Source organism: Camelus bactrianus, chromosome 1 (genome assembly GCF_048773025.1).
Source record: "Camelus bactrianus isolate YW-2024 breed Bactrian camel chromosome 1, ASM4877302v1, whole genome shotgun sequence".
NCBI lineage: Eukaryota > Metazoa > Chordata > Mammalia > Artiodactyla > Camelidae > Camelus > Camelus bactrianus.
This window is the reverse complement of record NC_133539.1, coordinates 103,285,578-103,303,697: the sequence shown is the minus strand read 5'-3', so window position 1 is coordinate 103,303,697 and position 18,120 is coordinate 103,285,578. Positions and strand designations below refer to the sequence as shown.

The window sequence follows — 18,120 nt, the reverse complement described above, 5'->3', positions numbered from 1 at the left end:
GAGAGAGCCCTAAGTCAAGGTTAGAGGAGTCATGAAGGAGAAAAGGAAAGAGGGCCAGAGAAACAGAAAGAAAAACCATGAGAAATGTGTTCTAGAATCCAAGGAGGTTAGAATTTTAAGGAGGGAGGTATCAACAGGATCAAATAAAATTAGTTTGTTAAAAACTCCTTTGGATATTTTTTAATCATGGTGAAATACACATAACATAAAATTTACCATTTTAACCATTTTTAAGTGTATAGTTCTGTAGCATTAAGTACATTCACACTATCCTATACCATCACCATCATTCCTCTCCGGAACTTTTTCATTTTCCCAAATTGAAACTGTACTCATTAAACAATATCTCCCCATTTCCCCCTCCTCCCAATCTTCGGTAACCATAATTGTATCTCAATGAATTTCACTACTTATGTCATATAAGTTGAATCTTAACATTTGTCCTTTTGTGACCGACTTATTTCACTTAGCATAGTGTCTTCACAGTTCATGCATGTTGTAGCATGTGTTGGAATTTCCTTCCTAAGGCTAAATAATATTCCACAGTGTGTATATAATACATTTTATTTATCCATCCATCCTTACATAGGCACTCAGGTTGCTTCCACTTTTTGGCTACTGCGAATAACACCCCTATGAAATGGATTCAGTTATGTTGGGTATATACCTAGAAGTGGAAATACTGGATCATATGGTAATTCTGTTTAATTTTTTGAAAAACTGCCATACTGCTTCCACAACACCTGTACCATTTTACATCTCTATCAACAATATACAAAGGCTCCAATACTTCCTTATCCTCACTAACACTTGTTACTACTATTATTTTTTTAATAGCAGCCGTCCTCATGGGTCTGCAGTGTTATCTTTCAATTCGCAATTCCATAGTAATTAGAGATGGTGAACATCTTTTCATGTGAGTTTTGCCCATCTGTCTTTCTTCTTCGGAGAAAGCCCACTCTCCATTTTTATATCAGCTTGTTTTTTGTTGCTGTTATTGACCTGCAGTTCTTACTATATTCTGGATATTAACTCCTTATCAGATATGATTTACAAACATTTTCTTTCTTTCCATAGGTTGCCTTTACACTCTGTTGATGCTGTCTTTTGATGTACAAAATGTTTTAATTTTAATGAATTTTAATTTGATCTATTTTTTCATATGCTGTCATGCTTTTGGTGTCATATCCAGGAAATCACAAGAAGCTTTTCCTGTAAGAGTTCTCTTCTAAAAGTTTTATAGTTTTAGCTTTTATGTTTAGGTCTTTGATCCACTTTGAGGTAATTTTTTAATGTCCTTTGGATTTCAAAGTTTTAATGTAGAGGTGAAGGCAGAAACCAGATTGCAAGGAGTTGAAAAGCAAATGAAATGTGAATATTGAGAAGAGCATTCTCTTTCTAAAATTTGACCATGAAATGCAGAATTGGGGTTAGTGGTAACTAAAGGAATATATGAGGTCAAGAGGGTTTAGTTAGTTTTGTTTTGTTTCCTGTAAGATAGAGAGACTTCAACAACTGATTCTTGAAACTTGGCTTTCCTTCCTGGCACCATGTACAAGTAAAGAGATAATTTGCAGACAGGAGGATTATTATTAATCCTAATGATAATCATTAATACATATTCATTAATACAAGAGGAAAAAATGGGTAGAGATACTAATAATATAATGAACTCAAAAGGCAAATAAAAGAAGAAAAGATCCTCTGCTTCAAGGAAGTTGCTGGGGAGAGGGGAAGAATGCACACAAATAATTTTAAGGAAGTGTCATACACACCCAAAGCAGGAAATAACTAACTCTGTCTAGAGGATTCATGAAAAGCTGTGTATAAATGATTAGATCAGTCTATCATTTCTACTGACAAAACAGCTGAGGATGTAGTAGGTAAGTAAGCTGGATATTTATAAAGAATAAAATTATGTATTTCATATAATGACAACTTAATACATCTGTATGCACTGTAAAATGTACATATATTTTTCCCACTTATCTTAAACAATGCTAAAAGAAAAAATGAGATTAATTATTTTCTTGATTATTCAATCACCAAGTCCAATCCTAACTGATTACGTACAGGATCTATGGCATTTACAGCTAATAACTGTCATGACAGAAATGGTCCTGGTACATAGTAAACAGTCCAAAAATTTTTGTTGAATAAATGGCTGGGTTCTTAAGAATCTTCTTAAATCTTGTGGTTCTTTATTCCTTAATTATAACCTTTCTGGACCTGTGGAGTATCTACTTATTCTCCACCACTAGACCATAGGCTTATAAAGGTGAATTCTCTGTAGCACCACTAAACCATAAGCTCCTCCAAGAGGGAAAATGTGTTTTATTTCTCTTTGTATCCCCTATACTTCACCTAGAACTGTGTCTTGTTTGACAGAAAACCAGTAAGTTATTGAAATTAACATTTACAAGTAATATAACTCTACATATACAGAATCAAAGAACAAGTAGTTTTTTTTTTTAAGTAGTTGTGTTTTTATGTGAAAGAGAAAAAAACTTGGCACCATTTATCTTATGTAAAACAGTACTGGCCAACAGAAATATAATGCAAACAACATTTTAAATTTTAATTTTTCTAGTAGCCACATTAAGAATGTAAAAAGAAACAGGAAGTGTTCATAGCAACAATATATCCAAAATATTATTTGAACATGTAATCAATATTATTTGCATTTCTTTTTTTGGGGGGGGGTCGGTACTAAGTCTTTGAAACCCAGTATCTTACATTAAGAGCACATCTCAATATTTCAACTGAGACTAGTGACATGTGAAGTGCTCAGTATCCATATTACATTACAGGATATCACAGATTTAGATGTAACAAAAAAATTTTAAGTCTGGAATTACAAGGTAACATGAATTGTTTTAGACAAAATCAGGAGATTTTGTCAAAAACCAAGGATAATCTGGGAAGTGTCATTTAAAAATGTGAATGAGGAGGTATGTGGGGGAGAGGAATTGGGATTGTGGGAGGTGATCAGAGTTTCCTATAAAGTTTAACTTTGTAAAAAGATTATTCATTCCTGAGTTATTTGTATAATTTTTAAAAATCAGCTTTTAAAAAAGGTGAACTGATTATCATTCATTAGATTTACTATCAGAATAAGGAAATTCACGTGAGAGTTAAGTATTTCTTATTTTGCAACCTCTACCTTGGAACTGAGCTAAGAGGGTATACTTTTTCAAAAGTATACAGTAATATTTGAGTGGAAATTCAAGCATCACATGAAGTTTGGATATGTTTAACAAACACTTTGCACCTCCTCTAGGGCAAGCATCAAATGCCAGGATAAACAAGAAACCATGTATCTGCCCTTAAAGAATTTGTAGATTAAAGGACAAAAAGGTAAGCGGGAAATTTTAACAAAGGATTAATGTAGAGCCAAGATAGAGCTAAGTATTAATAGAGTTAAGACAGAACACAAGAGGGATACTCAGCCATGAGCAGGACCTATCAGTCAAGGCTTCCTGGAGGAGATGATACAAAGCTGAGTCCCAAAGGGGATAGGCAAGTAAAATAAGGGAAGGAAGGAGGGTATCCCAAAAGGAGGAAACAATATGTGCAAAAGCTCAGGAACAAGAACAGAAACTGCTCTAGAAACTGTAAGAGGTTCTACATGGTGAAAGAAGAGGGAGGCAGTAACTGGAAACAAAACTGAAAAAAGAAGATAAGGTCAAAGCTCAAAAGGACCCACTAAAGACTTTAGATTTTGTACTGAGGGCAATGAGACACTGAAGGGTTCTAAGTGGGTGAGTGAAGGGTAAATATGTTTTTAAAACACTAACTCAGTTACGTTATTTCCCGTTTAAAGCATCCCTATGGCTTCCCATTGCACTTAAAAATAAAATCTGACTCCTCATTCTGCCCTATTAAGTACTAAAGGACCTGGCCCCTGCCTACCCCTCCATCCTCAATTAATACCACTCCCCTCTTTGCTCCCTATGTTCCAGGCTTCTTCCTATTCTTTTATAAAGAAGGCTCATTCCCACCTAGACACCTCTGTGTTTCCTACCCCAGCTCAGACACTGCTCCCAGTTTCACATGACTGGCTGCTTCTCACCATCCAAACCTCCTGTAGTGGCTAGTGCTGCTACTCCCCAGCCCCCCATCTCCCTCCCATTGTCCCATTTGATATTTTAATATCAACATTCACTAACTGAAAATATCTTGTGATTACAAAGTAATCTTAAACAGGAAGATCAGCACAGTTCTCAGAGATGACATCTGAAGGGACTAGCCAGTGTTCAGATGGAAGAAACAAGTGCAAAGGAACAAAGGCAGAAATGACCTTCGTATACACAAAAAAATTAGGCACTATTATTGGAGTAGAGTAAGCAAGGGAGGGATATAAGGCCACAAAGTCAGAGGCAGGCAGAGGCCAGATTATGGAGGACCTCACAGGCCTGGATTTTATTCTAAGCGTGCTGGAAATCGAAAGGAGGCTTTGAGCAGAGGAGTAATGTTATACCATCTACAATGTGATTTATTGTTGTAAAAATCACATTGGTTGCTGAGTGGGAAATCCACTATAAGTGGATAAAAGTGGAAAGAGAAATCAGCTGAGAGGTTACTGTTTAAGAGTCCAGACAGGAAATTACGGTGCTAGCACTGGAGAAAGTGAAAAATGTTTTTTAAAGGTAGGGTTGACAAGACTTGCTGATGGATTATTAAGGGGTAAGGCGGAAAAAAATCAAGGATAACTCTTAGGCTTTTAGTTGGTACATTTACAATAATTTAGGGAAGGAACAGGTTTAAGGACAGTAAATCAGGAGTTTTTCTTTGGATATGTTAATTTTCATTTCTGGGTGTAGATGTTGAATAAGCAACATTCATGCAGAGTGGAAAAAGACATCATACACACAGAAACAGGATGACTCAGTTAAGACAAATATGGTCCCTTCATTCCTCTCATTTCTATAACTGAGGAAGACTAATGCCAATGTCTTTGATGGCTAACAAGTGGCGGTCACAATTGCACTGCAAAAAGAAAAGGAATTAAACCTCCCATGGGCTTACTGTCAGTTTGGCTGTGTGCTAAGTTTCCAAACAGTTTAAGAAACTGGAAAGCAACTATTCCAGTTGATAGTTCAACTGCAAAAGCAGTACAAGCCCACTTATTTCCTGTTCACAGTGGGTTACAAAAACAAACAAACAAACAAAAACCCAGCCTTCTAGTCTTTAGGCCTGGTTGAGGGAAGGCTGTGTGTATGTTGAATGGGGAACAGCCATTAACAACTCTTCCCTTTCTTCTGGCAGGATATTGGTTTACATGATTCTACTCTTTGGTTTAAAGAAAAAAGAAAAAAAAAGCTCTTGCAAATGGAACATTGTTATTTTCAAGTTTTGGCAACATTCTGTGCACATTTATACTTTGTGGATGTCGTGGCAGATCCTTGAGACTTGTGACTAGTCTGATTGGGGACTGGATGATCAGTATGAAAGGGGTCCCTTCTCCAGAATGGCCTATGGTTTCACTTCGAAGAAAGTTTTTCCAGCAATTGGTCTTCCTTGCATAAAATCAGAAACAGTGATTTTCTTCTGAGAGCAGAATGTTATGTTTGAATCTTATGTTTGACTTATACTTGAGTCGAAACATAAAGCTAAAAACCAATTCCTCCACGAGCGATAACAAAGAATAGAAAAGGGAAAGTCTGTGGGTTAAGTACTCTATCTGAGGAAAGAGGCTTTCAAGAAGAAAATGAGTGAAGGAAAGTGACCAGAAAGTGATCAGAAGGGACCCTTCCCTCCCGCCACAGACGCAATTCCCTGAGGCGGGGCCAGGGGGCGAGCTCCCAGGCACCGCTGAGGTAACGGGGGTGGTGAGCAGACGACCTCTCCCCTTGGAGCGCCTTTCTGCAGCGGCGACGCCTTTCACCCGCCTCTCTGAGGAAGGAACGCTCAAGTCAGCGGCGGACACCTCCACAAGGGCCGCGGCCGGGGTTGAGGGGATTGCAGCCGGAACGCGCGCAGCTGGGGAGAGAGAGCACGTGAGATGCCGGGCCTGGCCCTACCTGCCCAGCTCCCGCAGGGCGGGGATCATAGACGCCAACTCCAGGCCATGCTCGCCCATGCTGAGGACGCGCGGCACTGGCCAACGACGCCGAGGCGGGCTCCCGGCGTCTCCACAGCTACCTCTGGTGAGAAGGCGCGGCGCCCGACGGGGGCTCGCGAGGCCCAAAACTCCTCCCGGAAGCCGCTGCCGGCCCGCTCTCCAGGCGCTGGTTCCTTCCCGCCTAGGACCCGGGGAAGGCCGGGAGGCCGGAGGGGGCGGGGAAAGGGGCGGGGCGCGCTCCTGTCGAGTTTCCCAAGTAGGGTTCGGTTTGATCGGGGACTTCCTGGCGGGCGAGATTCGCGAGAGTTTTGTGTTTTATCTGCCCTGCTCGGTCACTCCCAGCTTGGGAGGCTCAGCGAAGCCAGACCCCTGGATCTGGGGAGGAAAGGGGCATGGTGGGCACCAGCCCAGAATCCCTGGCTTCACCAATGTGAAAACTGAGACAATCCATCAACTAAAGGCCCAGACTAGATCCCAGGTCTCTCCACGGCGTCACTCCAGGTTCCTCATTTTCCTACCACTCTCTTGACAGCCTTTCTGACAGATACGGGGCAAAAGGTGGGCTCCTCCTTGCCCTTTCTGTTTTAGTAGTTTGGGGGGATTTTTTTTTTTTTGAAACAACTTGTAGTCTCCCTTTGAGGATGCTTCCAACCTTTAATATTTAAAAAGAGGATTGAATTGTGTTTATTTGTGTCTTATCAAATCAGCAGCAGTATTGTGTACATTTATGTCACCGTCATGAGCACCTATTAATTATGATTTAATTTTTAAAGTAAATCAGTGGATTTGGGGCTGTAGACATTTTCTAGCTCAACCCAGTTTGTTTATATGAAAAATGGTCATCCTAAAAGGCTGTTAATATGTCAAAATTATGTATTTAATTAGGCAAGGCCACGCAAGTGCTTACATCCGTTCCTTAGTACATGAAAATAATCGTTATACAGTATCTTAAAAAAAAAACAGTGATGGAATGACAGCCAAATCGCTCCTGCCTCATGGATTTTGCACTTGCTGTGCCCTTAACCTTGACCTTAAACACTCCTCTTAAATCACCCCTCTTCAAATGTTTGTGGAAATGTCACCAGAGAGCCTCACATAGACTAGCACACTCTTTTCCCCTCCATCCTGCTTTATTTTTCTTCATAGCACATGGAACCAAATTACATATTACATGTTATTTTGTTGACTGTCTCCTCCAATTAGAATATAAGATCCTTGAGAGCAGGATTTGTCTATTTTATTCACTGCTTAGATATCCAGGACCTAAAACAGTGCTTGGCACATAGTTAGTGTGTGGTAAATATTTGTTAAATAATGGAATGCTATAGTGGGAAGAACACGGGATTACGAGTTGAGGCCCTGTTTAAGTTCACATGCCATCTGCTAGAAACTAGATGACCTCAGTAAAGTTAACCTCTCTGTACTTCAGTTTTTCATCTATAAAATGAGATTAATAGTATATACCTCATAAAATTATGGTAAAGATTAAATAAGAGGTGGTAGTACCCTGCAGTGTAATACCATTTGTTAGTTAAAATAAATGATGTATGAATTCTGAAAACGATGTTGAGTGGGAAAAAAAGCAAATTGCAGAAGAATACATAACAGTGTTAAATCACTTACATGCCATTTTAAAACCATAAAATAAGATTTTGTGTGAGTGAACTATGTGTACATACATATACAATGAAAGTATGAAAACATGGTTGAGAAGGACTTACATAACTCCAGGAGAATTGTATCTCTGGAGAGGGAGAGAAGGAATGAAATGGTAAGGTTTCAACATATCTGTGAAGGTTTTCTTCTAATAGGATCAGAATTAATTATGATGAATTTAACATCTGTTATACTTGGGTGACTAGCATGCTGGTCTCTCCCAAATTCTTTGCTCTGCTCGGATCTCTGAGCTTTATATTTCATATATCTGTCTTTCTATTGAATGTTTTCCCTTGAACTTTTCCCAGGTATTTTATTTTGGTTTAACTTTTTATTATGGAAACTTTCAAATATATACAAGAGTAGAGAGACTAGAATAAGGAACCCCCCTTATGCCCCTCACCCAGCTTCAACAATTAGCATATGGCCAGTCTTCCTTTCATCTATAACCTCCCCTCCCATTTCCCCTCTACCTAATCAGATTATTTCGAAGAAAATCACAGGCATCAGATCAATTAATCTGTAAGCACTTTATTTCATATCTCTTAAACATTAGGACTAAATTCTACCTCCTAAATATCAAACCCATCCACTTCCCTCCAAATCCCATTACCCCTGTTCTAATTTCAGACTATCACTGTATTCTACCCAAATTATATCAGTGACATTCTAGCTTGCCTTTCTTTGGGCTTGCTTTTCTTCCAGTCTATTCTCTACAGTGGAGTATTCCAACTTTATTTGCTCTTCAACAGTATTGTTGACATTTTACAAATATGCATCATAATATGTACAAATTTATTTATTAACCACAATATTTAGTACTGTATTCTAATATACCTAAAACTTACTATAATGTAAATTTGGACATAATACAGCTGTTGATTGCTTCCTCTCACTCTCCTTTTATCATTTGGGGGAGTGGAATGTGTGGGAAGAGTGATGTTGGAAGCAGAGAGTCTGATGAGGGTGGGTTCCTATGGCCTTGGCACTTTGGTTTCCTAAATGTCTCAGATGAGCCCACAACAGGACACCAACCAATGTCCTTGAAGTTCCAGCCAGCCTGTGTGTAGAATTGTCCCATGACCACCAGGTGGCACCATAACCGAAATGAGACGAAGATGGACTTGGTTTAGTCAGATGCCGGAATTCCTGGCTGCCTAGCTCTGCAAGTTCAATAATAATGCATTGAATTTTTTTTAAAACTCCATTTTGTCAGGATTTTATTGTATACACTAAAATACAAATCTTAAAGAAATGAAAAAAATATAAACAATTTTACAAGTTCCTTTCTACACCTGAGTGGTCTTCAATATACACCTCCTTGGTACATACACATACATACAATAATTTGTATTTTAAATAATTTTAATAACTTTCATTTTAAAATAATTTCAAAGTTTTAAAATTATTTAATAATTTTCATGTTTAATAATTAAAAACACTTTGCTCCTAGATGATGCCGATGTTGTGTGGAGTTGTTTCACACAGCAGATGGAGCACTTTTACAAGACTCAAATATGATCATGCCATTCCCCTGCTTTAATAGCTTGACTACATATTGAATATCGTTACAGATTAATGTGTACAAAGGGGCACATGTCTGTTGGTTTTCACTGGATAGCCTCAAATAACAGACCAACAAAACCACAAGTCAATATTCTGAAACATAATAAAGCAGAACAAATAATCCTGTATAGCCAAACTGCACTAATGGGTTGATTTAATTCTGTTAAACCCATTTAGCAGAAACACTGAAAAAGCCCATTACAGAAAAAAACAAAACAAAACACCTAGTTTTTTATAGAGGAACTTAAAATATTTAAGGAACTTAAAAGTAAATCTGTCTTCCTATCCGTGAGGCAGGTTCACATTTACCAAGGCTGTATTATAGGACTAGGACTCCATTGTATTTGGAGACAACTCAGAAATGACATGGATTGCTTTTCCCATATTTCCAGGAGATTTCTATCTCAGTAATGAATTATTGGCCTTTACATTACTAAGGCCCCAAGTATGACCCTAAGATTATATCAGACTTGTTCAAATGGTATTTGCATTTGCAACCACTATTTTTACTTTCCTCAAATTCCTTTCATCTGGCTCTTTATCCTCCCAGTAGCTCTGTAATGTAAATAAAGCTCAAAGAGAGAGGTTTCTGAGTTCTCAAATCTGAGCATGCATCAGAATCACCTGAAGGGCTTATTAAACTAGATTCCTGAGCCCCAGCCCCAGAGATTATGATTCACTGGGTCTGAAAGGGAACTTAATAGTTTGCATTTTAGTAAGCTCCTAGGTAATGCTGATGATGCTTGTCCATGGGCCACACCTGGAGTTAGCACTATTTTAGACTAGCAGAAAAGATCTTCTACAACTAAAGAAATAAAGAAGGAACCACAACGAGACAGGTAGGAGGGGCAGAAACACGGTAGTCAAGACCCAGGTGGGCAGTCCACAAATGGAGGATAATCATAACTGCAGAAGCTGTCCCCAAGGAGTGAGGAATCTGAGCCCCACATCGGGCTCCCCAGCCTGGGGGTCCTGTATTGGGAAGCAAGCCCCCAGAAAGTTTGGCTTTGAAGGCCACTGGGGCTTACTTGCAGGAAAGCCAGAGGGCTGGGGGAAACTACTCTCAAAGGGTGCCCACAAAATCTCACACACTCCAGGACCCAGGGCAGAAGAAATAATTTGAAAAGAGTCTGGGTCAGACCCATCTGCTGATCGGTTATACTTCAAAAATAAGCAAACACAGAAAAAGAGATCAGATTTGTGGTTACCAGAGGAGGAGCGGGGAGGAAGGAGGAATTGAATGAAGGTGGTCAAAAGGTACAAAGTTTCAGTAATAAGATAAATAAGTACTAGGGCTGTAATGGACAACATGATAAACATAAATAACTTCTCTTATTTTTTTGGTGAATCCATCTAACTCATAATTATTCTTTTTTCATTTTTAAGCTTTATTGAGTAGAATTGTTACAATTTGACTGCATATATACAATATATTGCGTGTAAATAATATAGACAATATACTGCACATATTTTTTAAAATTTACATATATGTACTGTTCATTGTTCCTAAGAACAGTTTAGGGCTTTAGCTTTTTAAACTTACATAGTTATCAAAGAAATAAAGCCAACCACAAAATAAGGATCAACAGAATCCAGTGTTCTATGTTATATATGAAAGTTGTTAAGAGAGCAAATCCTAAGAGTTCTCATCACAAGAAAAGTTTTTTCCTAATTCTTTAATAGGGATTTTATATCTATATGAGATGATGGATGTTCACTAAACATCTTATAATAAACATTTCATGATATATGTAAGTTAAATCATTATGCTGTATATCAAGCTTATATGGTGTTGAATGTCAATTATATCTCAATAAAACTGGAAGAAAAAAATAAAAAATAAAAAGAATCTGAGCATTTCCAGAGATTCTGGTTGATTGGTTTTGGAGTAAGGCATATATTTATAGGCATTTGTCTACTTACCAGCAAGTTTAAGCATCTACTTGTATGTCTATTAATCATTTGGATTTCTTTTATTGTAAATTGACTACTCAGGACTTTATCAGTTTTATTTTGGTTGTATCTTTTTATTTATTTATAGGAGTATTTTAATATATTATGGATATTAATCTTTTTCTGAGAATATTTTCTCTTTGTCAGTTGGTTCTTATCATACAGAAATTTTAATTTTTATTGTATCAAATCTGTCCATATCTTCCCTTATGGCTTCTGGGTTTTGGGTCTTGCTTAGGAAGGTTAATCCCAAAGTTAAATGTGTTTTTTTGTACTTTTTACTAAGATTTTTGTACTTCAGTTTCCTAATATTCATTTTCTCATTTATTTTACTGATCATTTTTTAGTAAGACAACATATTTCCCAGATGGACCAGCATTTGTCACTATTGAAGCCCCTTTTGCTAGTTTAAGAATAAAGAGGTTTGTTAAAAGATATTGATAATATACAGAGTCATTGGGAGAAATGGACTTCATCATGAGACTCCCAAAACTACCCAAATTACCTGTGAAGACAGTTGCTAACTCTGAAAGGACCAGGAAGCTGCCACAAGAGGATCATGCCTTCTCTGTCTCCTCATGCAATTCAATTTTAACCAAAGTCTTACATGACTTGGTGGAACCTAAGTCATGTTTGGAACCCTATCTACAAGTAAATCTTGGAAATGTAGTTCTTGGCTTTCCAGGAAGGCATCCAAGAAGGGAGTTGGGGCAATCCACAGTGTCTGTTAGTATGTAACTGACTAGTCTATCATTTTCCCATTATTTTGGTGTGTCATCGTCTTCATAAATACATCATAGATGAAAAGAAATTTGGGGACAGTCAGTCTCTGTCACACTCCACAGCTGTTTTCCTGTTTCCCATCTATTTCAGTTAATGTTGTCCATGGGTTTAGTTTTTTCAACTGAAGATGGGCAAGGTGTGGAGAGAGGATAGAGAATGAAGGAAACTGCCCCAGATCATCCTTCTCTTCACTAAAGCCACTTTCCCCCCAGTGCCTTTCAGGCTGACTTCATACTGCAATAATTCCTCAGCTTGATCTTCCAGTTCCTAACTGGTCATCATCTGTGTCTGTTCTGAAACCTGGATCATCCAATTCATTCTTTATCTCAATCATCAAAGTTTTAAATTCCCAACTCTCTAGTTAAAATTTCTGTACTTGCAACATCTTCTCATGTTTCACTGAAGGTATCCATTGTCCTTTTCAGATGTCTTCTGATTGTTGTCTAGCTCTGTTTTATCTCATGGTAATTATAGAAATGGTGCTTCTCTTATAGTGATTTTTTTTTCAAATGGATGATACAGTGTTTAGTTATCTGTTCAATTTTGTGTTTTAGAATCTCTGTGCATTTTACCTTTTTATTCACTGGGGACATCCTCTTCCAGTTTTAGTTGAGGAACAGTACTCCAGAGGCCTGGCTGTGTTGGTAGCTCACCCTCAAGGTGTGGGAAACTCGTGTTCTTCCTGGAAGTCTGTAGCTACCTGGGTCACAATTTGGACCAGCTGGGGAGGAGAAAGTTGTTGACTAGCTTAGCTACTCAAACCTCTTTCCCCAGCTACTCTCTCCGACCAGCACCTCAGTGTCCTTCTTCCAACTGTTCGTCTGTTAAGCTGAGCTGAGCTTGCACACCCCTCCCGCTGCTTCACCCTTTGCCTTCACCTCCTCTTCCATATGATTTGAGCTCAACGTTCCTTCCCTTTTCTTTCCCTGAGGTGTGATCCTCTCTGTATTCTGTTTTTTCTCAACATTTCTGGTTTGTTGATGGCAGGTTTTCTTGTTTTCCTAGGATTTTTTTTTAAGTTTTTAAAGGTATCTTCTCTATTATTTTTCATCTTATTTCTCATTGGTAGATATTTCCTGAAATTTTATGTGGTAGGTAGGGTATAGGTGCATGTGTTTGGTTAGCTATTTTGATCCAATCTCCATTAAATAATGTATGCATGTGTGTGTGCGCGTGTGTGTGAGAGAGAGGTTTTTGCATAATTTTGTCTTATGTCTCAGATTATTCTTTTCTCCTCCAAATGATGTAAAAAGTAAAGCTAGAGTTAAACTGAATCTTAGCCTTTTTAACCTATATTCTTCTCTATTCCCTTTATTCTGGAAAAAAAAAAAAAGGCCAAATAAAGTAAAAATGTTCCCACCATACTTCCTGGTATTACCCAGTGTCATTCAAAATGCTCCAACTTTTCCTGAAATGGGAGGTAAATTGGTGCTCATAGGTAGCAGCTGATTTCAGGATCAGGATCAGGGCTGGGTGGCAGCTGGATGTTGTGGTTATAAGCATTTTAGAAAACATCAGGCTCTGGGAACTAACACTAACCATGTTCACAAAAACTTACTTTATAACCCAAAAGACTTGGTTTTTTGTTGTTGTTGTTGTTGTTGTTGTTGTTGTTGTTGTTGGCTTAGGATATGGGATGTATTATAAATTTGCAGGGACTACTTGTGATGAATAAGACACATTTGGAGTTGGATTTGAATTGGAATCCTAGCTCACCATTCATTCACTCCTCTCTGTTACCTAAAATTTCTGAATCTTTACTTTTGTCCTTGTGAGCATTAAATGAGATAAAGAACATGAAGTTCTTGGCACAGCAGTTTAGCATGTAGATAACATGGAATAGACATTAGAGATGGTGGTGAAGCTGATAATGGTGGTGACACTGGAGTTCTGCTCCTGATGGTCTCCTTCCCAGTGTCACTGAGCCTGGGAAAACAGATGAATAATCCAGAAGGATTACTGGGAATTGTGAAATCAGCAAAGACTGTTTGTATAAAATACATTTATATCCATATACGTATATGCACATATATACAATTTAGTTTTTATTTAGTCTTTATTTGATTATGTTATTATGAAAAAAATATTTTGTGCCTCAGTTTTCTAACCTATGAGGTCAGCTTAATAGGATTGTCATGGCTATTCTACGAGGAAACGTTGTAAAGTGCTTAAAATAGGGAGTGGGATATAGTAGGAGCACAATAACTGAGCTATGTTGTTATTAATATTATTTTTATTAATAATATTATATTACAATATTTTATGTAAGGTATAGAAAAGCCAGAAAATTATCCTATTTCCATTCAAGTTGGTGATTTTATTTTTTCAACCAACAGTTGGAACACATGATTGAGCATAAATTCATGTGATAAACACGTATTTAAAATTGAGACTGTTCTGGAAAATAGTGAAATTATATGGTTGCTATAACTAGCCCATATATTTTTGATGACCAGAATACTTGTGCCAACCAAATACAGCTTTTTTCCTCTGTGAATTTCTCCAATCTAAAGCCATTACTTCCATTGCTTTAAACTATTACTCTTTTTTTCCCCCTTTTTTAATGGTGGTGCTGGGGATTGAATCAAGGACCTCCTGCATGCTAAGCACATGGTCTACCAGTGAGCTATACCCCCACATCCTAAACTATTACTCTTTTAATTATCAGTGGAAACGTTTTATCAAATAAAATCTCAGAGGATACCCCAATATAGAAGTAATAGTGTGCTATGTGGCCTGGAGTCCTTGACCCAGAGCTCTGCTTGTTTATCATCTCCATGACACTCCAGGCTCCTGGAAACACAGTTTGAAGACCTTATTTCTCATTGGTAGATATATAATCAGTTTTGCAAATAACAATTTTTTCTTCATCATTATTATGCATTGGTTATGCATTTCTAATTATATACTCTAGTTTTTGTTTTACCTTTGGGAAGTACTTCTGTGAAAAACTTCAGTTTTATCAACAATAGATTTACAAATTACATTTGGGAGTTGGTTACTTTTAGAGATGAGTTGTTCTAAACATTTTATACTGGTTATTTTTAGCTTCCTCTACAGAGGGTGATTTTTTTTTTTTTTTTTTTTTTTTTTTTGCCTTTACTCCAAATCAAGTTACACCATAGAGTCTACACTTCCTCATAAACTTATCTTGGTCAACATTCCCATTAAATAAAGAGCCCATAGGAGTATTTGATTAATTATTCTTTATCCTTATTGGGAAATAATTTATATAAAATAAATTTCATAAATTTAAAGCATACAATTTAATTTCAACAGTTGTATATGCCTGTGAAATCTCCACTACAATCAAAACAAGATTTACTTTCCATCATACCCAAAAGATTTTTACTGCCCCTTTACAGGCCACCCCTCCCTCCACCCCTGGCTCCAGGCAATTACTGATTTGTTTTTTCTCATTTTAGATTAGTTTGAACTTTATATAAATGGAATCACACCTTTGTCTCTGACCTCTTCTATTCATCATAATGATTAAGCCTATGAGTAATTCTTTCCTCTTTTTTTTTTTTTTTGGCTGATTATTATTCCATTGCATAAATGTACCACAATTTATTATTTCACCTGTTGATGGGCTTTTGGGTTCCTTCTGATTTGGGGCTATTGTGAAAAAAAAAGCTGCTGTGAACATTTATATTCAAGTCTTTTTGTGTATGTATGTTTTAATTTCTCTTGGGTAATACCTATGAGTGGAGTGGCTGGGTTATATGGCAGATGTGTCTCTCACTTTTAAAGGAATATATTGTGAGAACTTACAACTCCTCCTGTATATGTGGACTCAGATAAGGATACTAAATCCACTGATTTCTCTAGGTGGAAGGCAGGGAGAAACTCTTATCCTCCTCAGCCTTAGCCCACATACTTCCATATTTAATTACTTATCAATTCCTTTGGGTTCCTAAAATAATTTCAACATCCTTGTTCTTCATCTGTCCAGCCCTACTTAAACCATCTCAGGATTTCTTCGGTACCTGTTTTGTATTCAGTACTGTGCTAGGTGCTAAGGGGCCACACAGGACTTGAGTTAAAAGGGCAGCAAAATAAGGACCCCTCCTATTGCCTGGACAGAGCGGAGAAACCACAACTATAGGTTATGCTACATGCAAACTATGTGAGAACTCTTGTGGTTGCATTCCATTTGCTTGACTCACATGCTGGAGGAAATAGCCCACCTTTGAGTGTGAGCTGTAGTCATTCATTTTTTAAGCGGGTGTGGCTGTGAAATGAAGTGTTATGAGAAATCCCCCAAAAAGGGGGGAAGGAGAGAGAAAACTTTGTTCTTTTTATACCAAATATATATCTTTTCTCATGGCCAGTGGTTCGCCAAGTGTGGCATCCGTATTAGTAGCACCAGTTTCCCTTGGGAAAATATTAGAAATGCAAATAGTCGCGCCTCACCCTAGATCTACATTTCATCCGAACTCTTGAGCGTGGGATCTGTGATTCAACAAGCTCTCCAGGTGTTTCTCATCCACACTCAAGTTTGAGAACCACTGTGCTAAGATCATTCCAATTGTGTACACGGTCATCTTTAGGCATGGAGGAAGGTGCGTCCTGGGTAGCTGTGGGCAGTAGGCTGTCGCAGTGCCCATCACCTGCAGCTCCACTTCAGCTCTCGGCTTCTGGTCCTTTCCCTTGGTAGTCGCAGCCAAAACCCGGCAAGTGGATTCGGAGTTTGTTGACCCGGATGCCGGCCGGGCATGCGTAGTGGCGCGAGCGCCGCAGCTAGGCGGGCGCCGAGAGGTAGCTGCAGAGTGGACCGCGGGCGCCTGGATCCTGAGCGGGAGTGCGGGCTCGACGGCGGGACGGCTGCGGCAGGTACGCGACGCGGCGCGGCGCGGCGCGGCGGTGGGGTCCGAGAAGAAGCCTGGCAGAATACAAGGCTTTACTTTGTCGCTGGCGCGCGCAGCGGCTCCAGAGGAGTCTCTCCGGTTTCCCTGGCTGGGGAGGCGGCTCCCCGGCGCGTCCTGCCCAGTCCGGGCAGCACGTAGTGCGGGCAGGTGTTAACTCGTGTATTTATGCTGCTTACACAGTAAGCCTGAGAACTGCATTATGATTCTCTGCATGAAATTAGGCATTCTGTTAACTTTTCTGTTTTCCTTTCTCTCATTTAAACTTTGGGGGGTTGGGGTGTGCTGCCGGTGAGGCTTTCTGATCCAGCCTGTTTCGCTTGAATTCTGTGACCGGTTTATTTGCCTTTGGCCTTTTTGTACACAGGATCAATAGGGCTGGAGTGAAATCGCATCCGTGGTTTCTGGTTTTGGTGCCTTTCCTGGAGCAGGGGGGCCTCTGGATGCGGCATAAATAATGCCAACTTTCAGCGCATTTCAGTGCCAAAAACTTTCCTCATTTAAGCTGCATTTTTAAGTAAGACTTTCTAAAATTAAAAAAAAAATTCCGCTTTACTTTTCTACATTACTGTTATTTCAGGCTTTGGTACTATTAAAAGGAAGCGGTCTTTTAGATGAGTGGCAGAGTTCTCACTTTTCTCCCCTTTATTTACCCTGTCACATTTTATGGGTCGCCCAGAGACATTTTACCCTGGGGCTGTGGTATTGGATACACTAGTAGGAAGTTAAGGCTGTGCTGCACACATGTCTTAAATAACCTGTAAGCCATCAACAAAATTTGGGGGCACATACTGAACATTCTTTAAGTGTTAAATTTATGATGTGTGAGGCATATGCATAAAATTAGTAAGTGTAGGGGGAAAATTTTTAGTTCAGGAGAAGCCTATATGGAAAGGGGATATAGATACCTGCCTTTCCCTCCACACCCCCGCCCCCAAGATAAAGGTTTTAATGGCAGAAATAATATACAGTTGGTTTAGTTTTGGACTGTAGAGACCTTCGAGGTCAGCCAGTTCAGCTGCTTCAGTTTACAAATGAGAAAACCGAAACCAACAAGGTTAAATGACTTGCTGTGGCTGCTAAAGCCCCTTGGCAAAGCTGGGCCTGGGACCCAGGTTTTCTGATTTTAGGGCTCTTTTTACCATCCCCCTGCTGGTACTTTCCTCAGTTTGGTTAGATTATTAAACTTTCTCTTTATTTTTATTTTTAGTTGAAGTATAATTGATTTAC

General features: G+C 38.7%; 2 protein-coding genes across 3 annotated transcripts in view; one reads left to right on the top strand and one right to left on the bottom strand.

Moving 5' to 3' along the window:
* ATR (ATR checkpoint kinase) overlaps nt 1-6,249 on the bottom strand; it is an 84,314-nt gene extending 78,065 nt beyond the window's left edge. The window contains exon 1 of the mRNA XM_010952243.3: nt 6,024-6,249. Coding sequence (XP_010950545.2) covers nt 6,024-6,082 — 59 coding nt within the window. The 5' untranslated portion in view covers nt 6,083-6,249. The remainder of the gene's footprint in view (nt 1-6,023) is intronic.
* A 10,464-nt stretch (nt 6,250-16,713) lies between these two features.
* PLS1 (plastin 1) overlaps nt 16,714-18,120 on the top strand; it is a 95,476-nt gene continuing 94,069 nt past the window's right edge. Inside the window, exon 1 of one of the 2 annotated variants that reach the window (XM_010952241.3) lies at nt 16,714-16,858. The gene's annotated coding sequence lies outside the window, so the exon portion shown is untranslated. Of the gene's footprint in view, nt 16,859-16,920; nt 17,073-18,120 lie in introns of those variants that run through there. The other variant, XM_045514692.2, reaches the window with a different exon arrangement.